Genomic DNA, 25,699 nt, shown 5'->3' on the forward strand with positions numbered 1-25,699 from the left:
AACTAGCATCATGTATACTGCTGTTGATCACCAGAGGTTATACAGCCCTCTGCTTCATTACCCTTGCAAGATGCAAGACACAGAGCAGCAATAGCACAGCTCTCCAGATGCACATATTCTGGAAATCCAAATGATCTTCATGTTACTGAGACATCTGTTGTCACGTAACTTGTCCTGGTGGCATTCAGAAGTGCCATCAAACTCTTTAGACTTTATTTTTATTCTTTCCCAGTTCAAATGCTAATGGCCATGATAATGAAATAGTCATGAAAATCTGAAAGCACTTCACGCTATAGAACAAGTGGCATTGCTTTGCTCAAATATATAATGCTTCCCTCTCACACAACAGTTGTGCTTTTTTTCCTATCTCCCTCTTCAGTTCTTAAAGGTTTATCTGTGCTTTTTCCACCCTCTCTTTAGAGTAGAGGTAGGATAGTCACACCTAGCTCAGCACAGCTAAGATGAATACAAAAGAGCAAGGGGCTTAGCAGGGAATCTCTGTTCCACAGAAGTGCAGGAGTCATGCTAAGCTGACTCACATGGGAGGAAAAAAACTCTTCCAGATGATCACAGCTGCAATATTAGCACCATGATGCTATGGGAGAAATGGAAAACTCGGGAGACGGACACATCACCTAACAGATCCTTTTCATCTCTTTGTGCTAGAGAGGCAAAATCAGAGGAGAGGCAATGAAACTGAGGTGAGGATGAAGAAGGAAAGATAAGCAAGAAATAAAGGCAGGGTGGCAGAAATGGGAGGCAATGGCTACTGAATAAATAAGCTGGAATGGAAAGAGAGGGAGGGCACAGGCAGGCACAGAGAACAAGAAATAGGTAGGGAACATACAAAAGAGATGCATATTTAAATCCCATCTGTAGTGGGAGATTAAAAGGGTGGATAAATGTTACCCAGCTTTGAGACTCGGTCGCTCTGAGGGCCACTGTTGAAAAATAATGTTAGAATGAAAGAACATATGTGAGTGTTAATAATAATTACAAGGGGGGGAAACCCAAAAGATAGAACAGTATCTAACAAAGCTGGAAATAGTAAATAAAGCTGTGAAATAGTAGCTCTGTTTTCATAATCAAGGAATTAAATGTATGTGGCAGTTATTAAAGGAAATAGGCGCTTGCATATGAAAGACTTTGTAATTTGGCTTTGTTACAGTCTTTACTAGATAAACTTCTTAAGCTTTACCTGCATTAGTTTTACTATACATCAAAAGGGCATAGTACTCATGGAGACATGGAAAGACCCTAGTAAGTGACTGCTACTTAAAATGCATGGAAATCCTCCAGTGACCACAGCTAAAGAAGGGCAAAAAATCAAGAGACTGACAAAGAGACCAGTGAGGAATAAGAAGCAATATCAATTAAATAAATGCACAACCTTCACATGCAAAAGCCATTTTTATTGTGTTAATGTTGCTAATTGTCATCAAATTTTCACTGGGTTGGAAGGCCAAACTTTTTTTTTCCCCTCATCCATATCATAAGTTGCCTATTTCTCTTAATTTTCTTTATCAAGAATAATATCATATACCATCCTTTAAAGATGTTTTTGATGTGAAAGAAAAAACCCAGTAAATCAACTTATGGCACTCAGGAAAAAAAAAAACCTGACAGAAACTTCACATGACTTGTGATTACAGATAGCAGTCTACATCTGAAACTGTGATATCATCACTACAATGACCTGACACCACTTATCTACCTTGGAAAAAATAATATATTCAGAGCCACTGGTTTTTTTTGTTTTATTTCTAATGCTCCTTCTTTCTAATGTTTAAGCAATGGAGGCTGCTTGACCAGCTGTTTAATTAAATAGCCCTTGCACTTGGACTCTCTAGCAAAACTTCAAACATCTTAAAAGGAGGTAAATGAGTACAAACAGGAAAGGTAAGACTATAAAGTATCTAAAAGAGGTCAGATACCTACCGAACTCATGCTTTTCTGAAATCCTCCACAGAGAAGCCAATGGTGGGCAATATTTAATTTTAAGAACAGTAAAGCAATTTCCATCTGTGCATATGGTTAATATTTCACCTGCTTAGAAGGGATGAGGTGCTAAGGGATTACTCAGAGAAAGAACAGAAAAGAAATTAAGAACAGTATTACTACCGAAGCTCAAATTTCTTTCTCTGGTCTCTCCCCAAATCTTTTGAGTTAATTTGGATGGCAGTAGGGTGTGCATGAACAATCTAGTTGTGTTAAACTAGGATGGCAAATAAAAAATATCCATTCCAACAAGAGCAAATATGTTCTAAAAAATCTGAAATTTGCAATCAAATATAACAACAATATATGTGAGCATCTAATGAGATCATGCACATAAAATTTTTTTCTTTAAAATTCTCAGGACTTAATTGTTTAACCTGCACTATGTATTTCACAATTTGAATTAGTTTGTTTTAGTTAATGGGATGTTGTCTGTTGAAACAATGTCTACATTCAATACCTCCACCCTTCCAGAGTTTACTATTAGCTGACTTCAGTGACTGAAACAGTTGCTACTACTCAACAGTGGTTTTGGCCCTACAGAACCAATACAGCAATCAGAAAATAAATCAGAGTCCATCCTGGTCATCATCTGAAGAGTTAACTAAGTTAATAAAATGTGGATTGTGCTGATGATCTGTGGGCACAGAAACAAACAAGCCCAAGTTAGCAGTGGCAGAGGATGTCATTAATTCCAGAGTTCTTTTCTTACTCTTAAAATTAGCTGTCCGGGCAGTGAAACCTGAGAGGCAGGAAAAGCATCATACTCCCATTTCCAGTCTTCCAAAGCAGAAAATGATATTTAACATTTTTTAATTTCATCAGTTTCCATCATTGACATTGCCATGGAAAAGACATTCATTTAGGCTTAGTGATTCCCCGTGCATGGTCCAGTGTATGAACTTTGGTTACTCATCTTTTGGGCCAATAAAATACCCATACTCCTCCAGCTGGCTTTAGTTTTGATTTTGGCTTTTTTGATAATTTTTTTTTTTTTTTTATTTCTTATAGCTGTGAGTGGCATCAAAGAGTGTGGCACCCAACACATTGCCTATGAGCTAGTGACTATGTTTTTTTCAAGGGAATAATAGTAAGAATGTGATTCCTAGGTCTAGCCCCTTTTCCTGATTCTGCCAATGTTCTGTTCTGTGCCTCTGCTTCCCTCTTTGCACTATAAAGATAAAATTTATTTTCCTAATTTAGTCCTTTTTACACTAAGGGACTAAAACTATTTGATCATAAACCAGTTGAAGGAGTGTTGAGCTGTTACTCAAAACACTGAATCATTATTTGGAAAGAGTAGTTTATGGCCTCTAAGTTGTGGTCACATGTCCTGTCATCTGCAGCTGGATGAGTGTAAAAGCTGAATGCCCCAGCTGTTCACTGCTAGTGGCATAATTACTCTCCAGACCTCTTCTCTCAGAATAATCAGAGTTAACTTGCACATGTTTAACAGGAGGATTTTTCTAACCCAGCTTGTTCAGAGACAACCTGGCTAGGGAGACATTGTACATGTAGCTACCCTAGCAAATGGGTAGGGCAAAGTTTTCTCCACTGGAGGAGCAGAGAACAGCTGGCAAAGTCACCTCTTCACTTAGCTCAGCTGGAACCAAACCAGGGCTGGAAACTTACTCACAGCGAGCTGTTTTTTACAGCAAAAGTAACTTCACCCAAATCAATAGAGCCACTAATCACAGCCCTTTTGAGGTGCAGAATCTGACCCAAACCAACATGTAGAGACAGTTGTTGCATCAGCTACTCCCAAAGAGAAAACCTACAGGCTTAGTAACACCTCCACACCAAATAAGTAACTTAGTTACTTGAGATAGGTACCGGCTAAACAAGTCAAGAAAACGAAGCAGTCTGGCCTCTTATGGAGGCGACACAGTCCAGAAAGTTTCCCTATGCAGTAAGGTTTTTTTTGAGGATGATTTCTAAAGATGAGAGAACAACTCCTCCTTTAAAACATTAATCCTGTGGCCAATCCGATGAGACTGCTGACCAAATTGTCACTCACTGACATTTCACAGATAGGTATAGATTCAGCAGAAACTAGGCTTATTGCACAGAGGCCAGAAAAAGCTTGCCAGGTCTTAATGCTTTCCAGCCGTTACTGGCAATGTTGTGACTGTGCCCAAATGTGAAAGGTGGTGTGTCATATTACCTCCGCCGGCTTCAGGGTTCCTTTGCTTCCTGCTCCATTTATGCATCACCGAATGAAGCAATAAATATTGCATTTTTCTCTGCCCACTGCTTTTTAATTTGCTATTTAGAAACATTATTAGTTAAAATAAGAGTATTAAAAATAATCCCACCCACCTTGCAGCACTAATACACGACAAGTGAAGTACTGGTTTTCTCTGGTTTCTCAAGTGGAGCAAACAGTGACATCTCTCTCAGAAATTACTGAGAAAAAAAGTATTTTCTTTTTATGTGCGAAGAACTGTTTCATTATAAATCTTGACCAGAATAGAAAATGTCTGGCAATACTAAAATAACTGATTTTGAGAGGATACATCTACCCTGAGATTTTTTTTTCCTTCCCCCCTAAAAAAAACATTTAAGGACAATGTTAAAATATTTCAACACTTTAATCATGGTTCAGGAGAAATTCAGCATAGATTGATGTGCTGAAGACCTTGCCAAGGCATGAAACTCCAATTCTGTACCAGCTTTAAAAATCGTTTGCACTGTGTTCAGTTGGTGAACACTGGAACTTGAACCACAATTAAGTATTCTGGAATTTGTCACAATTATTCCCTTTCCTTATTCTGGTACTTCTCTTAGTCCTTGTAGAAGAGACTTAGGATACAGGGTCTGTATTTATGAGCAAGTGTTCCCAATGCTACTATATTTTTTTTAAAAAAAAGCAATATCCATAATTTTGTTTAAAATACTATTTTAACTAGAATAAACACAAAGAAGATAGTGTACTGCTTTATACTTCTCCAACTACCTTTTCCAAGAGATATATATTTCTGTATTTTATGTACAATGAGCATGTGAGCTTAAGAGCATCCACTGGAGTAGGTTATAGCTTAGAAAAGTTTGCACAGAACCATACTTCCAGACCAAGAGTCAGATGTTCTTTAATTTACTGCAACAATCCCATAGATCTGTGATATTCCATAGGATTTCTTTCAGTACTTGACACATTTAGTACTCCTGTAGGAGGTTCATGTTATTTCATTGGAATCATTTTGGGTGGAAAAGGTGAGTTTGAAAGCTTCAAATAATTCTGTGAAGACTTCCAATTCTATAATTATGAGCTTCATGGAACAGTACCTTTTGCTCAAAGGAGACAGTACCTGTAGTTCTTATCTGTATGCACTTTTACTCTGCTTGTATTACTAAGCATTTCCTTTCAAATGTCCCTGCATGCCCTTCTTTTCTTTTCTTTCCTTTTCATTAAATAGCTGCAATGGAGTTACTGTTTAGAAATGGCCTTTTTATTATCACAGATTTCATTAACTTTACTAAGATTTCTCATCATGGCAGTTTCCCTTTCTAGATATACTGAGCTTCCTCGCTTTAATGGAAACAAAATGCACCTTTTGCCCAGAGAGGTTGTAGAGTCTCTATCCTCGGAACCCTTAAAAGACATGGCTTGGACATGGCCGTGGGCAACCAGCTCTAGTGGCCTGCTTGCGCAGGGAGGGGTGGACAAGACGACCTCCCTTCCAACCTCAATCAGTCCATGATTCTTTGAAATGAGAGAGCTAAATTAACAGGCAGACTAGACTACACCTATCGTATGTCTTCATTCACCCACTAACACAATCCACAGCAGAGTGCTAACCAAGTCAATATGTAGCAAGACTGCAACAGCTGCCCTTAACTTTCATTGATAATTTTTCTCCTTTAACTGACACAATATTCAATATGCTGTTGTTGAAGGTAGTAACGGTAAAACTCATGCCTTGAGGGCTACGATGTGATTGAGTTTTAGCCAGATAAACTGAACTTCGACCTAACGGTGTATTACACGCTTTTACATCACTCAGATGCATAGGTCACAATCTCAGTCCGTATAAACCTCTATGGAATTATACTAGAAGCCATTGTTGCATATATTAAGGTCATTCCAGCAGATAATTAAAACAAAATCAATACGATCCTGATTCTATGACCTTTAAAACAAGAAAACTACTGATTTTAGTCAGTCTTCTTGTCTGTAAGGGACAGTGAACTACATTCTATGCTTGTAATATATCATGCTTAACTATTAATCACATTTAGTATCCAGCAATTTTCTAATGTTACATCTTAGAAAGGCTGCATGTATTTACATGTATTCCTTTGCAAATCACATTTCTTCAGCCCTTTTGATCAGTAGCACTCAGAATCCAGGAACCTAGAATATGATGCAATATGCACATAATGCCATTGCAGTATATATCTATAGATATCTATCACATATCTATCTACATTATGTATCATATAATATCTACAGATACATGTCCATGCATATATATATCATACAAACACCTACAGATATCTACTATATAAATATATACTTACATATAAATTTAGACTGGTAATGGAAAAAATGGTTTCTATTGTATTTGAACATGTATAACATTTGGCTTTTATAAAATAGATGACTAAAAGAATCCTCAAACAACTAAAGAGCTTTCTGCGTATTTTATAGTAAAAATAACATTATTAATGTAACAGCCATTTTATTCACTCCTTCTCTATGATGGCTCTACAACTAAGAACGCTTTTCTGACAAAATCTATGTGTAGAACATTTAAAAAAACCCTTTTTTAAAAAAAAAACTTTTTAAAAAAAATTCAGAACACAGAATATGGAGGTTTCCATAGAATCATGTAAGGCTAACTTACTCCTTCCACATGAAGGACAGAAAATTGAAGAGGAATTTAAAAATACAGTTGGAATTCCTCAGAGTAGGAATAAAGTTTCCCGTATTTTCTGTATAGTGCCAAGCATGCTGTAATTACCTAAGAAAGTAAAGAAATAAATCAGTAACTAGCATTTTCTAAGTTTTTCAGCATGTCCAGTCCAGTAACTGGAGGATTTCTAGATGACGCAAAGCTCCCACAAAGTCAGTAGCAATTAAGAGAAGCAGGTATTATATTCTCAATCAGAAATAGTCTTATGAAATGCAATAATTCACTTTGGAACCCAACAGATCAAATTCTTCAGATAAGCAATCATACACATTTGTGACCACACTTATAAAACAAGCCTGTCCATTTTTTTCTTTACTTATTTTATGTTTTGTTTGCTTACTTTATCTTACTCAATGTTCATGTAACACTTTATTTGAAGCTATCTTTTTTAACTGGCCTTATAAACAGGATTTTCCTGTTTATACACTACACTGTAAGGATACACCCAACACAACCATGATCACAACTCCCATTTTATCTATCCCTTATTTAGATACCTTGCTAAAGAAGGAAAGAAAAGAAGAAGATTTTGATTTGGATCTCAGTTTCTTAAGTCAAACAGTAGCCCTTGAATACTTGCCAGTTGCCTTTGATGACCAAATCAGGCTTGTAGCTAGCTAACCTCAATATATGCAGTATTTAAGGTATTTCCTTCAATAAGTGTGAGCAAGTACAAATAAATACTCCAATATGAGGGAGCATGCAATTTTTCCTTAGCTTAGGAAAACCAGAGTATTTCATTTTGCCAATACCATCAATAATATTCAACACGCGACACTAAGTTTACTTCATATCCTTCTACTTCTTTGGGTGCACAGTCACTACATCTGTACAAAAAAAAAAAAAAAAAAAAAAAAAAACAGCTAACTGGGTTTGGAAACATGCTTTCTTTATTTCCTACCTGAAGGATGTAGCCTCGAACATAGTCTCGAAGTGTCCAGCCTAAGCCATGTAGAATATGCAATACTTCCTCTTGCTTCAGTACACTGAAGAGTCGGTCAAGTAGTATCTTCAGTCTCACAGGCACAGCTTGAGTACCATAGAGCATCAGGCTGCTGATGTCAAACACAACATTGGACTGCACAATCTCCACTTGGGTTGGGTGGTAGAGGTGCTGAGTACTAAGCTTGTCCAAGGCTGAAAGAGAAGGGGTTAACTATAAGTTATGTTTTAAGAGAAGACATAAAAGAAACACAAAAAATTAAGCCAAAAGAATTAACTAAACACAGTGAGTTTCACAGATGCACTTATTTTCCAGACAAATATCACCTGGATGTGTCATGGAATCATAGAATCACAAAACGTTTTGGGCTGGAAGGGAATTCCAAAGATCATCTGGTTCAAGCCCCTCACAATGATTACGGACATCTTTAACTTGATCAGGTTGTTCAGAGGACCACCCAACCCAACCTTGAACATTTCCAGAGACAAGGCACCTACAGCCTCTCTGGGCAACCTTTTCTAGTGCTTCACCACCCCCATTGTAAAATATTTCTTCCTTATATCTAATCTGAATCTACCTGCTTTTAATTTAGAACCACTACCCCTTGTCCTATCATAACAGGTCTTACTAAAATGCCTGTCCCCACCTTTCCTATAAGCCCCCTTTAAGTACTGAAAAGCTGCAATAAGGTCTCCCTGAAGCCTTCTCTTCTCCAGGCTGAACAACCGCAACTCTCTCAGTCCATCCTCACAGAAGAGGTGTTCCAGCCCTCTGATCATTTTTGTGACCCTTCTCTGGACCTGCTTCAACATCTATCATCTTAACAGTGCTGCTCTCAATCCCTTCATCCCCAGCCTGTGTGGATACCAATGGTTGCCCTGACCCAGGTGCAGTACCTTGAACTTGGCCTTGTGGAACCTTGGGAGGTTCACGCAGGCCTATGCCTCAAGGTTGGTGAGGCCCTTCTGAATGATATCCTGTCCCTCAAGCATTTTAACCACACAATTCAATTTGATGTCATCTACAAATTTGCTGAGGGTGCACTCAATCCCACTTTCACATCATTGATGAAGATATTAAACAGTATTGGTCCCAACACAGCCACCTAAGGAACACAATCCATCACTAAATGATTCTTTTTCACAGATGCAGTCCAAAACAGGCCTGGTTTCCAAAGGTCACAATTAACTTTAATTCCTACAGCAAAAAGGTGCTCATCTGAGCCCCAGAGACTACAATATTCTTAAGTTCAAAGAAATTACAGAATACTTATGATTAAGTGACAACCAGGTTTGAAGCTATGCACAATTGATTTGGCCTGTAAAAGATTTGAGATTTTACCTCTAGAGGAAAAAAAATAAGAGATATACCCTAAAGCCCAGCCTTTAAAACATGTTACAAATTAGCCCCCTGATTTCCCGTAGATTATAACATGAATTCACTGCTACTTGAGCTGGCTAGTTCATTTTATCCTTCCATGCAAATTTCATCTTATTGACTGTGATGTGAATAATTTAGAGATGAGGGGAGGGGAGGTTTGCAGGATGAAGGTAATTCTTAGCCCCTTGCGAAGTTAAATATGATGGAATTGCATATGACATCACCCACTTTACTATCAATGTTCAAACTGAATTTTCTTTCTACTTTATGGACTATGTTTCAGCACCTAAGTTTCTCAATGCCTTTTTTTAAACAAAACTTTCTGAGCATTTAAAATAATTTTATAGGGACTTCTCCTGTACTTTTCTTTCTTTTTGGCTTATGGTCACTGGAGAGTTCATGTACTCTTGATAAATTGCTCTCTTACATCCAGAGAGTAAAGGCCCTTATCATATACTGGCTGGCTTCATTCAATACATTTCCTCCAAGGAATATTTCGTTAAAGAGTTCTGGTTTCCTCATACTTCATTTCTTGCAAATTATTTGTCTGATCTTTCCTATTCTGGTGGTTAAGTCAACTTTGAATAAATAGCTTTACATATTAATTTAACATTCAAAAAAGATAAGAAACTGGCAAGCTTAGGGACCGCAGTCCTATGTCTCTCCATAGGACATTTATACTGCAGAATGTGAAGGGTGGGATTATTTCTTCTGAAAGTTCTTCCCTAGTACTGCAACCATATAGGCTTCATAACATGAGACTGATTTACGAGGTCAGACACAAGCAAAATGAGGCTAACTCTGTAGCTCAGGAATCAAGAGTGAGTGGGGAGAGACACAGAGATGGTTACAGAACATGTTCGAACCTGTCACAGTGAGACAAGGCTCAACTTGATAGTTTCACTCAGAACAAGTGGATGCGTGTTCTAATATAGATGTTTTCTTACTCTTGGTCAGAAGATGTCTGTATGCAAGAGTGAACAGCGAGCTAACATCAACTTTCTTGTGAAACTGAAGAAATAACAGTGGAAACTTCAATTTTTTTACTGGCGTTTATGGTGAAGAGATGCAAAAGATCAAGTCAGTGTTTAAATGAAACCATATTTTGTTGGTAGAAGACGTAAAAGCAAAAAGGATGGAATCCCCCAATAGTCTTTCTGAAAATTATCAGTGGGAATTACTTTGAACATTGGCAGCATCGTATGCAGCTGTGCATGAACTCAGAAGAGAAGTAGTTTGAAGGTGATGATAGCTCATTTTCTTAATTTAAGTAAAAAGAGTTACAGCACAGTCTCAGTTTTTTTTGTTGAACCTTGTATTCAGAAGGTCTAACGAATGGGATTTGATTGAATCTTTAACAGGTCAAATACTTTCCTACTTTTTCTTTTGCTCCTTTTATGTATAATATTTCGTAACATAGTTATTTTGCTACCACCATTACAGATATGTCATCCAAGTACTTGGCTAGAAAAGACTAGAAAATTAACTTTGTTACTCTTCAGCCTGTGCTGCATGTGTGCTGATGTGTTATATATGTGTACCTAGGTGGCTGAGCAACCATTTGGAAGGAGTAAAATGAAGTAAAATATTAATATTTTCTTAAAAATACTACTATTACTCACAGAAAGAATACTGTAAATAATATTAGTGTTAATATATGTAGCTTCTTCTACCACACAATCAAACTAATTAATCTGTATCACCTTGAGCTTTCCATCTTCAGTCTTACAGAATGAGAATAAGGTCCCAATGAGGTTGACTGGCTTCTCCAAGTATACAAAAATTCAGACCAAAGTCAAGACCTGAATTAATATCTTCTGAATACACAATGCTTTTTAAACATTGTATCAACATGCATTTGTATCATTACACATTTCTAATATATCTTGATTTTTGGTTTTGTTTCTCTTTACTTAACAGTATGCCTTGTGCCTGCAGCAAAGAAAAGCAAGTTCTTCCAGCTAAAGAAGACTCGGCTTGCTGAAGATTTTAAGGTCATGATTCTGCTTTGGCACAAGTCAGAATGACTGTAAGACATCTTTATCTAAAGACTATTGAGTAGATTATAAAACTAATAGCTAGAAAGAGATTACAAAACTGTGGACATTTACCCACACAAATAATAGTTAGTCCCATATTGCATCAACATTCCAAGTGACAGTGAAATTACCTCCAATTTTGATTTGCGGCTTTATTCTGCACGTTATGTAATAAACAAATTAGCAGTGAATGTTATCCTTTTGAAGTTTAAGTTAGGGTATGCACTGAAATATGCAATTTATAACACAACAAAGCATATATTTTTGCATGGGTGTGTAAGAACATTTACAAACTAAAGATAGATCTCATACTACAGACAAAAAAAAAAGGGGGAAAAGTTCTACATTAAGAGAAAGGAAATGCACTTGCACCCATATGAGAAATAACAGTATAGTAAGTATCTGAAATTCTTTTGGATCTTTGACTATCAAAACCACTTGCGCTTCGCAGGAGTAACTTTTCATTACAATTTGTAATTTATAATAATGATTTTATTTCTTTAAAAGAGGTTGCTAAGGAAACAGTTGACAGAGAGAAGTCACTTTCTATAGTACTTCTAACTGATTTCTCCTCTGGTATGATTACTGAACTAATACCAGTTATTCTAGGTGGATTCAAGAGACCATTTAAGTTGTTAGACACATATTTTTTCAAACAAGAGATAAGAGATGGACTTAAGCATCATTGTTGTTTCTTCTGCATGGACAAGAATATTAGCATCAGCCTTGTTGTGAAATCTTAGTGTAGATAGTTGTATCCTGCCATCCTGAAATGCCCATCTAATTTCATGTGGATAATGCATTCCTTACCCTTTTCTGTTCTAAACTATTGGTTCAATTTCTACATGCTAATAAACAATGTCATATTTCAAGGTGAATACCTTCAACGGTATCCGCAGTTTACGATTTCATAAATGCTTAGGAGACGTCAAAATGAAACATGCTATATAGGAGAAGGAGCTTTATCATACCTGAAAAATTACATTAAACAGATGTGTCCCCACTAAGAAGTCATCAGTGACTGAACATCATAAAACGTATATTAGAATTCCCTTCCTGGTGCAGCATGAGGTATTAGCCATACTTTTTACACTTCCAGTGGGCTCAAAAGTTCACCTAGAAAAGTTTTATCATGTTTCTGAATTTTGGTCATAACCTGTGCAATCTTCTCTGAAAATATGACTACAATGGATTCAGCTAGTGCTTAAACTAAGAAGGCTAACTTTTAACATTTCAGTTCTTAGAACTGCAGCAGTAGTTGGTTATTATTTATCTCAATGTAAGTTGAAAGCTGTTCACTGATAGAGGAAGAAGAAATTTAATGAATCTTAAAATCATGTACTTGGTGAGTAATGAAAATTTTTGTGAAACAGCCTAAAAAGGTTTCTGTGTTTTACTATAACAACATACAGCTGAGTAATATTTCCATGGTGAATTATAAATTCAAATACTTGTATGAGAAATTTTAACTATTAAGAAGGGGGCAGGAAGGTGCAAAAAAAGGTGATAAAGAAGCAGAAGATATTTCAGAAGACTGCCTTCAACATACTAATTTGATAAATATTATAGAAATCAGTAACATTTCAGTACTGTTTTTCTTACCTAACCCTGAAGTATGAAGTAATGCTCTGTAATACTTTAGATAATTCAGAATATTTCATTTGGAAGGCAGCTACAACGATCATAGACTCCAACTGCCTGACCAATTCAGGGCTGAACAACAGTTAAAGCATTTTATTAAGGCCATTGTCCAAACGCCTCTTAAACATCGACAGGCCTGAGACATCAGTCACCTCTCTAGAAAGCCTGTTCCAGTGCTGGCCACTCTCTCAGTAAAGAAATGGTTCCTAATATTAAGCCTGAATGTCCCCACGTTAGCTTATCCACCCTTTACCTTCTTGAATAGTAAACAAAATCCTCAAGATTTTACAGAGACTCTGCTCAATATAATCTGTGTAGTAAAGAGAACTTTGAAAATGATACAATGCCTGTCTTCACACTACAGCATGCAGTACTCCTATTATGCATAATTCCAGCAAAGAACATTTGGACCTATTTGTAACAAAACAATGAATGAACTGTTACGTTCCATTTGTGGGTTTTTTGGTTTGGTTTTGTTTTTTTGTTTTTTTTTTTAAAAATGTAGTAAAGTAGGGAGGGAAAATTGACTTCACCGTTTATATTTAACTGGAGTTTTGAGGCTCAGACTAAAATCCTTTTTCAATTTATCAAAAGACAGAAAATAAAGACAAAATCTTTTATTTAATTTATACCATGGCCAGTTCATTAGTTCAGCTATGCAAATTTACCTTGGACCCCTTCCTTCCCAATGTGCAGTGGGCAAGGTCAACCAAATTAAAAGACATGAATCTGAATGGATTCTACTTTTGCTAAGCAAAAGAAATACAAGTATGCAGTGATGAACCTTTTACTTCAGAGGTCTTATATAGTATTTTTAATAGCTACAACAAAAACATGACATTCTGCCTTTACTGAATAGAAAAGAATTTTAAATATCCTAGTTTTAACGGAATTGGAATTGTAAATATACATGCCCCTTCCTAATTTCCTGATCCTAGATAAGTATTTAGGTATTCTACAGAGGGATGAAAACATCTAGTGAAACCTTTTCTCTCAGCTGATTCTAGGTTTTCTTACACAATCTCTAATCAGTTCTCTGACTTCCCAGAGAGGGATGTAGTTGGAATTCATAAACACACACACATATGACAATACAGAATTTTATAAACATCATCACCAGATTACTAGACTTGTTCAAAGGCTAATAGGAAAATTAAAAAGAATTTTTATGTAATCTATGTCCTGACAATAACACAGAGATTTCCAGACTTTTTTTAAATCTAAATAACTGGGCCATTTCCTGCAGCAAGAAAAACTCACATTGGCAGACTGATTAAATATACAACACCAACATAAAAATATTCCATAATAGTTGTTAGAACATCATGTTGAGTATGGTAAAATAGATACAGTATTATTAACAGCAATGCAGAGCACTCTAGTTTGCTTTTGACATTAGTGGTGAACACGAACAGCTTCACATTTTCAGAGATTAAGATTTTCTTCTTTTCATCAACCACAGAAAAAGAAGTAACTAATCACTTCAAGAACATAAGTTTCTATGAATGAGTAAATGCTATTTTACTATTGCAGTCATAAGATGAAGTCTAAGCTAGTCTCCCTCAATATGCAAGCCATACACCGCATGTAACATGGTGTAATGTGGTATGTTTTGTAGGTGGAAATAACTGTTCCTTAAAAATACTGTGCTTCAAAGGCAAGTAAAGACAAGAAAACTTGCTAATGTCTACTGAATAGCTCAAATATTTTCATGGTGTAGGAAATTGCCCCCTCCGCCCCCTGGCACAAGCATAGATAGCATGGGATATTAACATTTATACGGGTGGGTGAACAACCTGAATCAATCCGGCTACAATGTGGCATACTTTGGTGATCTCCATTTCACTTCATCCAGATAGAAATGTTCACTAAGACTATGGATTTCAAAAGATCATAGAAGGAAAGTAAATAAAGCATAACCTGATTCATAGGCAAAAGCAACTTTTCCTTCTGCTTCATGCTATATTTAAAAGCTAATAATAGAAACCATTTGCCAAATGCATTTAGTGTCTGACAGAGGGACACATGTGTGATCTTTTAATTTATAGTTTGCATGTACAGATGTTCACACTTAGTAGAAAGATTCTTAATAGTATTTAAAATTAAAATTGTGTTGAGAATAGGAGTTTCCAACCCAAACAACATAGCAACTAAATGGATAAACGTCTTCATGCCTCACCATGCCTCATGCTCTAAGTTTTATAACAGAACCAAAAAAACCCAACAACCCAGCACCTCAGTTGCAGATACACAAAATAAATGTTATTAAAAAAACTCTGAATGAAAACTTTCATTAATTTTTCCTGTCTGTGATCTAATTCCAAGTTGCTACTAGGTTTATGTAGCCGAAAGCACAACCACAGTTTGTTCACAGACGTTGCTTGCTGTCTGCAATTTTTTTATCCCTTTGCAAAACTTTGAACCCCATCCAGCTTTGACACACTGCCTCTTCAGTTAATAACTATCAAGTTACCCCTTGTCTCCTGTCTACTTTTCTTTGAGGCAATTGCGCACTCAGCACCCTGAGATAATAACACACATCTATAAGATAAAAGCAATGGCATTAATGTAATTGTCTGCCTTTCTCTCTTTAGCCTAATCTTTTTTTTCCTTCAGTTTTGACTGCCTCTGTGACACCTGTTTTTGTCTCCTCTGATCCTACGACAGGTTTTCCGCTGACAAGGTTTTTGCCTGACAGAGATTCTGCCAGACAAGAATGTAATAAAATATGAAGCACTGCTTGTCAGAGTTTCTGCCAATGCTCACATGAAGGCGCGGGGTGGAGGGGTGGGGGGGCAGGGAGGAATCCTGCTTTTTTTCTTAAAGGGGCCTTGGTTGCTTTGGGCCTGTCAAGAAAATAGGCTCCATGGCCAATTCCTGCAAGCCAAACAGGTGTTTTCTTTTATGTTTTCTTCCTACACAAAAACCTTCTTTCAGTAGTGGAAAACATGATTACAGAGGGGGGGGAAAAAAAAAAAAAAAAAAAAAGCACCCAAAATGCTTTCTCCGGAAAATGCAGGATACACCTAACTTTGTGTAATGGCAAGTCATGAGCATGTTTTTAATTCAGAACTGACTCCTTAAATGAATAAATCAAGTGGTCAGCGTTTTCCTCTCATTCTTGTTAATAGCTAATGTGTTCAAAGGAACAAGTCGTAAAGAATCTTAATTCCAAGTTCACAGGAAAACATCTGGGCTAATAGACACTTGCATACTGACTGAATGAAGACATCTGACTATAGGAATCATGATAGGGAAGATGAGATAGAGCATCTTCTCTTCCATGGAACTTGGACCTTGCAGTTGTCTCCATCGGCATGTGCGTTTATGCCTATGTGAAGGACGACTTCAGCACTGATGATGACCCCAGTGGAGAAGCATAGGCAGATTAATCATGTGAGTGTCCCAACACGCAGCTGCTTTTATATGTGGTGGTATCATCTGTCACCTCTGCTAGAGAAAACAGCTGTTGATCAGTCCATGGAGTCACCAGCCCTGAGTGCACCAACTGGCCTCCATGTCAGTGACCAGGCTCTCCAGACACCCCCACCCGTCATTCTCAGTCCATAGGCCCAGGACCCCTACTAAAGCTCATGCCTCAACCTTCATTCCTTACCTAAGGTACAACACAGATGTGCCTATCTCTAGTTCTGCCTTCTAGATGACCCTCTGACCCACGTTACAGCCTTGTCTCCAGCCCCGTCTCTGGCCCCACCTTATTTTGTTCCTGACTGAAGTCCCTGGATGGACCTTTGACCTGACTCATTCTCTTGCCATGCCTGAGATTATCAATGGATCCAGTTACCAGCATGTGGTTCTGCCTACCATGATCAGACCTTGAGGAACCGAGCCCATGATGCAGGCATGGCCAGTGCTGGATTTGCCCTTGACTTCTGGCTAAAAACTCTTTGTCTGGGCTCCACTTTTGCTGCTCCTTGGCATGTGCATTGACAGTGTCATTGTTGAAACCTACATTTTATAATGGAAGCCACTAAACTATCATATCTCTTTCTATTACCTTGACTAGTCATGCATTTTTGATCTTGCCTATCTTGTGTCCAAAGCCAAATACCTCCTTCCTATCAGCCACTAATACCTTCTTAAAAATATTCTCTCCTTTAATAATGATGAGATAGGTGTTGATATATCTTAATGGTCCTTACACCTTGTGGCTCACACACTGTAAACAGTGAGATAGAATCACATTTGGGAATATTGGGTTGTGGCCTGGATTTCAAGGATTTCCATCTTAATCCAAATGCACCTCAAATTCCTAACTGTGATTCATAGATTCACAGAAAGTCTAGGTTGGCAGGATTTCTGTGGATTATCTGGTGCAGCCCCCAATGGAATGCAGGGCATCAGATTAGGTAATCTCTGGCTTTGTCAAGCCAAGTCTTTGATATTTACAGTGGGGGAAATTCCACCACTCCTCCAGGCAATCTATTCCATCTTTTATGCAGCCTTGAAAACTGTAACAAAAATGCAACAGGCACTGTCCATCCACCTGTTACCATCATTCTATTTGGATAGAGTACTGTGTTGTAGAGGCATTTCACACAGTTAAGTCAAGACCATGACGGTGTTTCAGCCTAGGGTGCAACTATGGTTTGAGCCTATGAAGTGCTCTCCCACCTCTGCTAAACTACTTCAGTTTTCCCAGGAAAATCTGCTGTCCTAAAGTTGCTGAGAGCTGGAGGTGTTCAGACCCTAGGAAGAATGGTTCATACACCTAGCTCTACCATTCATGAACAACCACCCCAATTCATCTACTGTGACTATTTCACAAAGCTCTTATTAAATATAGTTCAGAAAGACTGTAATAAATTAGAATATAATTAAAGAAGTCTTTGAGACCGATGTTATACATTTCTTGCATTATCTTTTAATCTTTGAAACCCATGCTATACATTTCCTGTATTATCTTTTCTATTTATAAAATCCAGATGGAGATGGAACAAAAAAGTAATACTATTGTCTGCTAAATTAGTGTGGAACAAGTATCCTCATAACGCTACAACTCAAATCCTTGCTAGTAAGTAACAAAAAAATATTTTTTCCATTTAATTTCACATTTGCAAAACAGAAAGCTGAGGTAAAGTTACCCGTGATGTCATCATTACTTTGTAACATCTGAAAACAGTATGAACTTTTTATTCTTACAGTAAAATCAGTTTTAACTGTACGAAGCTATATGGAATGGAGTAGTAGGGTTTGTTTCATTTAGAGCTCTTTCAATTTGCGTTCTGCTTAACCTAGTGAACTCTAGTTAATTAAGATGTTCCTATGAACAATTAAGCTTCTTGTAGGATCGTTAAGAAGATATAAAAATTTATGATGTAATAAAGTGTAATAAAATGATAAAGTGGTTAGCACATCACAGCAATTCTTGTGCAGCAGCATAGGTGTTTAAAGAGACAAATAAGCAGCCACTGCCATCTAAACATCCTGGAGAACTGTGAACGCATGTTTCAGAAGTCTACCACTGCTGCCCTACAAATACATTGCTGTTTCACAGTCTCAGGTCCCACAGAACTTATTTTGCTCATCTGGGAACCAAGCAGTTAGCATGAAACACTATCCTGATCCTATATGAAGCTATGCCATGTAGTCAACTTTCTATCTTCAAGGGGGCAAAATCAATGGTTTCACTAACTGTCCTTGGAAAAAGCACCCTCTATTGCATTTGGAAAGAGAAATTCCAAATGATAATTAAAAAAATAACTGTTTATATTGATTTTGCTCCATTTTGAACACAGCAAGTCTATTTGTTTCCTTACTAGATTCTCTCCGTAAGAAGAGAGGGTAAGACATCATTGTCCAAGACATCTACTAGCACTTTAACCTATGGTATTTGGTGTACTAAATGAGATGTAGCCTTCCGTGTAAAATATAAATTCAATAATGATGGGCACCAAATAACAGTATCTTGCACTTTTGAAATACTTTTAGTCTAAACCTCTCTGGGCATTTTATAGCTCATCAAGGGAGATCACAGACATAAAAGTGGCTTTGTATATATTTCAGGGTTGCCAGCGAGTATCTGATGGTATTAATGCCAGTGTTGTGAGAGTACAAAGTGTGATTAGTACACTAAAAGTTTTTCAGACAATAAAACCTTCAGAATGAGAAAGGGCTTCACTTTAAGATGAGACTATAGCTCTTCTCCCCGAGCAACCCATCTTTTAAATACCTCCAGGGATGGGGACTCAACCACCTCCTTGGACAGCCTGTTCTAGTGCCCAATGACCCTTTCCGTGAAAAATGTTTTTCTGATATCCAGTCTGAACCTCCTCTGGCGCAGCTTGAGGCCATTCCCCCTCGTCCTGTCCCTTTTCACTTGGGAGAAGAGGCCAGCATCCACCTTTCTACAACCTCCTTTCAGGTAGTTGTTGAGAGTAATAAGGTCTCCCCTCAACCTCCTCTTCTCCAGGCTAAACAACCCCAGTTCCCTCAGCCACTCCTCGTAAGACTTGCTCTCCAGCCCCTCAGCAGCTTCGTTGCTCTTCTCTGGACACGCTCCAGAGCCTCAACGTCCTTCTTGTAGTGAGGGGTCCAGAACTGAACACAGGATTCGAGGTGTGGTCTCACTGGTGACAAGGACAGGGGGAGAATAACCTCCCTGGACCTGCTGGTCACGCCGTTTCTGACATAAGGCAAGATGCCATTGGCCTTCTTGGCCAGCTAAGCACACTGCTGGCTCATGTTCAGGCAGCTGTCAATCAACACCCCCTGGTCCTTCTCCTCCAGGCAGCTTTCTAGCCACTCTTCCCCCAGTCTATAGCACTGCATAGGGTTGTTGTTTCCCAAGTGCAGGACCCGGCATTTGGCCTTGTTAAACCTCACACCACTGGTCTCAGCCCATCAGTCCAGGCTATTCAGATCACTTTGCAGAGCCTCCCTACATTCCAGCAGATCGACACTTCCTCCCAGCTTAGTGTCATCCACAAACTTAGGGCACATTCAATCCCCTCATCCAGGTCATTGAACAGGACTGGACCCAGCACTGAGCTTTGGGGGACACCACTTGTGACTGGTCTCCAGCTGGAGTTAAGTCCATCTACCACAACTCTTTGGGCTGGCCATCCAACCAGTTTTCCACTCAGAAAAGGGTTTTATAGAACTCTGAAACAATATTATTTGTCTTGGGTGCCGTAGTACTTGGATATTCTCATTTGCTTTTACCTCAGCTTGACTTGCATTAAGGGTGATTTTGGATTAACCCAAACCAAGCACTACATCACACCTTTCCTACCAATGTGGCAGGCTTTAAGAAGAGATACTGGGTCAAAGTACCCACAAGACAGCAGAACACATCTCCTCTCTTCTGTATTGGCCATTTTGTGAATTGCTGCTGAAGGGAAGCGAAAATGGATGGCAGAGTAAGGACGGGATACTTAAGAAGTGTTTACCAGTAATGAATGCTAATCAGGTAAGGTTCTTGGAATCAACTGAGTAATGTAAAATATGCCTCAGCCTTCAGTATCAAAGGGAAGTTGTAACAGATGGGTTAAAATGATTTTTTCAGTAACAGACAGGAAAAACTAAACTAGATCTACAATAGTTTTACTTTAAAAGTCATGGACAGCTAGCCATTGTTACCAATAAATTGTAGATAGTTGCTTTGCTAGAAATCTCTATGTAAGTAAAAAACTAAACCCATGATATTCTCAAGTAATTTTTAAGCATTTTAAAGAATTAAATAAACTGAATAGAAGAAGACAGTTATGTTTGGTATGCTAAAATTGTGATTAGTTTTTATATATTATCTAACAATACAAAAAGAACTCAATTATTTTACCAGTAAACAATGATAATAGGATTACATTTCTCCTTTCTTTTTTTAGTAATTACTCCCTATTATCTCCATTTTCAAAGAAGAACATGGCAGTCTTGCCAGCTTTTAGAGAGAATATAAGATCTATGATGAGGTTTTTGTTTTGTTTTGTTAGAGATGATCTCTGACTTTGCAAACCTGGGTTATTTCACTTAACAGCTTTGGACTGAGACAAATGTAAGAATCTTGTTGAGTTTCGTTTCACATAGCACTCCTCTTCTTTCCTACCTCATTCCCATGTACCTAAAATTAAAAATCACAACCTTTTTCCTGGACCAAGTCCTTTCAGCAACTTTAGGGTAAGGGAAAGTAGCAATAACTAAAATTTCTACAATATTCTTCATTTTTTCTTTTCTTTATACCTTTTTCTTTTCTTTACTTTTTATAGCAATCCTTCTTTTTGTTTGTTCTCACTTCATGTTTCTTTTACCTGATGATTTCATGAAATACCATGTAAAAAGTCAGCAAACTCAATCATACTGAACAAAGAAATTGCAGTCATGTCATGCATCTGACTTCATAAATGAGCATTCTCCATTTTCTAGTGGAGGTTGCTGTTTTCACGGTTACACTCATTTACACTAAGCTAGTGCACGTATTATATAAATACTGGCAGCAACTTCCTTCACAAAGTGGAAGTGTAACCCTCATGGCAAGACTCCGAGCATGAGAATTCACTGGATGGAAGCTTTTAAACTGAATAAAAGCAATAGATTTGCCCTGTATGCAAAATCAACTAGTTAATGTAGTTTTCATCAAAACTGAAAGGACCTTATTCTCAAAGTTACTAGAGAAAAGACCTGGCCAAGTCCTGGGTTGGAGGTGCAGCTGTATGTGGCCTCATCATACCTCAGAGAGGTGCTAAAGCCTACTTGAATAAGTAGCACAGCCCCAAGCTGCGCTGATCGGCATGATGCAGATGAAAGAAAGATCAAAGATCAGTAGAGGACTAAAGACCAGCCTTCTGTGAGACAAAAAGAAAAAAAAAAAGAAAGACAGCAAAAATGTTTGCAGGATACTTCATTTCCTAGGCTAGACTGAACAGTGTGAAATTCAGCTAGTCCAAGAATTCACAGTATACCAAAAAACCATCTGAAAAACATGCTGCTGCTGTCGGATTGAGTTTTACCAATGATCAGTTTGAAGGCAAGACAAAGTAATATTTCTAATTTTCTAACTCTCTTTGAAACAAGGTGACAATGATTTCCAACAAACAATAATATTACTACACTGTGGGGCTTTAAATCGCTGGGAGTCTAAGACACTGGAACTAAAAAAATAGAATTGAGTGTCATAAATAATTTTAGTCCACTATGACATATATCACCTTGGTCCAGCAAAGAGTAAAACAGTTATGAGACAGGGCAGACTGTATTTCCCATTGGAAATACTACATTGGGTCTTTTGATCTGCTTGACTCGTTTTAATAAGAGTATTTTTTTCTAGCAGTACATTAGTTGTCTTTTCTGATATCAATGATAAGCACACAAGGCAAAATGCAAAGTCAATTAAATCAGTATCTTTTTACTACACAATTTCTTTCCTCATAGGCTAAGACTCCTCTGCAAGGGGAAATGGGTGGCAAATAAAGTAGTTTTTTTCATTATTTCAGATGAAGTTTGAGTAAGTGATTTTTGTGTTAAAGCTAATAAAATGTCATGACTATTTTAGTAGTACAGTATGTTACTTCTAAGACAAGAAAAATATTGGCAGAAGAAACCAATTCAAGCACTCTAGAAGATCTTACTTTTTGTAGCCATCTTAGTCCTACATTATTAAAAAAATCACAAAATAGCAATAGCTGTCTTCAAAATCCTGGAAAGCAGCTAAGATCAGGAATTGAAGCAGGTACATCATAGTCTCCAGAAAGTAATTCATAAGCCTGTGCTCTGAGTATGTACATGAAACATACAACTGACTTGTCTTGTTCTGCCATAAAATGTAAATACTTAAGATCAATGTACATGAAGTGTACTAAAAAAATAAATCACAGCATTCTTCACTTGGTACAGTAGTAAAACAAACACTTTCTAATGTATAGCTGTATTAAGTTTTCTATCTGGAATGTTAAGCACTTGAGTATGGGAGCAGGTGGTGTAAACCTGATCATCACATTCATCTGTCAACTTTGTGAACTTAAAAAACAGGGACATTTCTGTTACATACCCCGTGGCAATCTCAGATCACTGTAATGTATTCTGATTTTGAATTCAACAACGTCACTGGGAAGAACTTACCAGGAAAAATCAACCACATTCTTCTAAGATGAATTGGCTAAAACAAAAATAAGGAATGCCCATATGCAAGAAAGAAAGTGTTAGACTGCTAATTTCTGTCATTCAGCAGGACGATATCCTGGAAAATAGCTAGACAAGTCCTTCCTATCTGTGGATCAGCAAAACTTCAGATGCTGACTCTACACAGAGCCTGAGGCATGCCTGAACTATAGAAATTTTGCAAGGTTTAGCAATCCTTCCAAGAAATGTGAGTCTGGTTATGCTGTGACTGAAGATATCGTTCTGGGAATTAAGAGGAACAAAAATAAGCTGTGTCCATAGAGAATCTAGTATATAATAAACCTGCAACCATCTACCAGACTGGTGGTAGGGTATTTCTAGGCAGGGTGTATATATTTCTATGCAGTGACACAGGATTGCACAGTACCTGCATTCCTGCTTTCCATTCCATGTATGTGAATACTTTAAAAACTTCTCTGGCAGCCTGTAATGTTGAATTTGTTGAGTATTCACTTTTGGCATATGTCAGCATGCTCAGGCACAAATAAACACAGACATGAACTAAATAAATAGAGATCAAATGCATTCTGGGAGGGAAGTACTAAACTTCCACCCTAGGTCTCATAAAAATGAAACAAAAGTTATAGAATAAAGCCCACTGAATGTGTGGCAGAAGTGGGGAATGAAGAATGTGCTTCTTAGATGCGAACAGCCAAAAGTAGGAGAAGAAATCTCCAACGCTAATTTTTTCAGCAAACATAGTAATCTTTCCCTTTTTTTTTTGCTTTTTCTTCTTTGCTTTTTTTTCATATATTAAACCTTTTTATGTATCCCCCTTATTAGCTTTCTAATTGTGTACACAGCTCTCTCTCTCTTTCTCTCATACACAGTTTAATCAAGACTGTCAAGAAAAAATAAAACACCAAACACACAAAATAACAAGGGATAAATAAAATAGGTCTATAAGTGTATTTTGATGCCTTCATATAGGATCTGGGCATGCTAATTATAGAATCATAGAATGGTTGAATTGGAAGGGACCTTAAAGATCATCTAATTCCACCCCTCCTGCATGAGCAGGGACACCTCCCACTGGATCAGGCTGCTCAAGGCCCCATCCAACCTGGCCTTGAACACTTCCAGGGATGGGGGAGCCACAACTTCCCTCAGCAACCTGTGCCAGTGCCGCACCACCCTCATTGTGAAGAATTTCCTCCTAATGTCTACTCCAAATCTTCCCCTCTCCAATTTAGAGCCATTCCCCCTCGTCCTATCACTACAAAGTCCCTCTCCAGGGGGGTGGACTTTGTAGCCCCCTTCAGGTACTGGAAGGTCACTATAAGGTCTCCTTGGAGCCATCTCTTCTCCAGGCTGAATAACCCCAACTCTCTCAGTCTGTCCTGTATGGGAGATGCTCCAGCTAAGCTCTCCTTTCTTTCTTCAGCTATTTAAACCCGGGAAGAGAGGTTCAACTCACAGACCATATATGAACACTTCTGTTGAGCCATATAGGACACATTTCTTTCTGATATTCAAGCTCTGAAAGTTTGACAACAGCAGTTTGAATTTCCTTTAGGCTCAGTGACTTATTGGCTGATGCTCCTTTGCAATACAAACAGTACTGTGCAACCATACCATAAACTTTTTGCTTTTCTGTGAAGCTCTGCTAGAACTACATTATTTCCTGGAGGGCTAGAATATTAATTTGAGCTGTACACAAGCTGTTGAATTCCAATTGCACTTGAAGCTTTTGCCAGAATAACAGACCTTGACTTTGCCATCCTAGAAATTGCTGTAAAAAAAGTACATGCATGCACAGACAAATAGATATCACTGGTGTCTATATCAGTCAACTCTTAGTATTTAAAGACACTATGAAAGATGGACAGAATAGAGAGGACAAGCCTGGAACAGGCATTTCTTACCATGTGCCACCCAGCCATGTTTACACTGATCACAGGTTCTCAGGTTAATCTTCCCTGGTTGAAAACATTCACACGTGCAGTTTACCAGTGTACAACGGATGGCCTGGAAAAAGAAACAGAAAACATACATTAACGTCTTTTTTCCTTCACATACAAATATGTGGTGAGGGCTAGAAGGGTATTAACTGTACAACAAAATCCAGCCTTCTAACATTCAAAACACTGCTCACTCTTTCTAGTAGAGACTAATTTTGTTTCAAAACCACACATCAGTATCCCAGAGCAATGACAACCAAAATGCTTATTCAGTAGTAACACAGTCTGTTGTCCAGTGGAGATGAATACATTCCTGAAGACTTTAGAACAATTGCTTTATTTCCTTTATGGAAAAAGAACTGAGTAGTAGGATAAGGATTCTATAGGTGTTCCACAAATTTCCTAGTTTTGCATCAACTGCCTGAAGGAAAATGTCTGACCATAGTAGTATATCAGCTTGATTAAAACCAAGAGTAAAATGAGAAAACGGAAGCATACAAAAAGGAACACTACAGATCTCTTTCCCTCCCTCCATGTTATCCAAAGGTTATTATGAAGTTTCCTTTTCAAGATTCGCATAGGATATAACTCCTCTACTAGGCTACAGAAAGGAGTAATGGATTTGATGTGTTCTCAAAATAAGATAAAATGATCAAGGTACAAGAATAGGACTTGTTTATAAAACATTCCGTAACCTTCCTCTACGTCTATATCCTTCTCCAATATCTAGGCATAACCCTTTACCTC

At 37.7% G+C, this 25,699-nt stretch overlaps 1 protein-coding gene across 14 annotated transcripts in view; it reads right to left on the reverse strand.

Moving 5' to 3' along the window:
* The window catches only part of BNC2 (basonuclin 2), a 356,783-nt gene that overhangs the window by 117,658 nt on the left and 213,426 nt on the right, over positions 1-25,699 (reverse strand). For all 14 annotated transcript variants that reach the window (XR_008447642.1, XR_008447643.1, XR_008447644.1 and 11 more), the window contains 2 exons: positions 24,917-25,019; positions 7,816-8,051 (listed from right to left, as the gene is read on the reverse strand). Coding sequence is in view for 11 of the 14 variants with exons in the window: in XM_054053491.1 (XP_053909466.1) it covers positions 7,816-8,051; positions 24,917-25,019 (339 nt within the window). In the remaining 3 variants the exon portion in view is untranslated. The remainder of the gene's footprint in view (positions 1-7,815; positions 8,052-24,916; positions 25,020-25,699) is intronic.

Source organism: Cuculus canorus, chromosome Z (genome assembly GCF_017976375.1).
Source record: "Cuculus canorus isolate bCucCan1 chromosome Z, bCucCan1.pri, whole genome shotgun sequence".
NCBI lineage: Eukaryota > Metazoa > Chordata > Aves > Cuculiformes > Cuculidae > Cuculus > Cuculus canorus.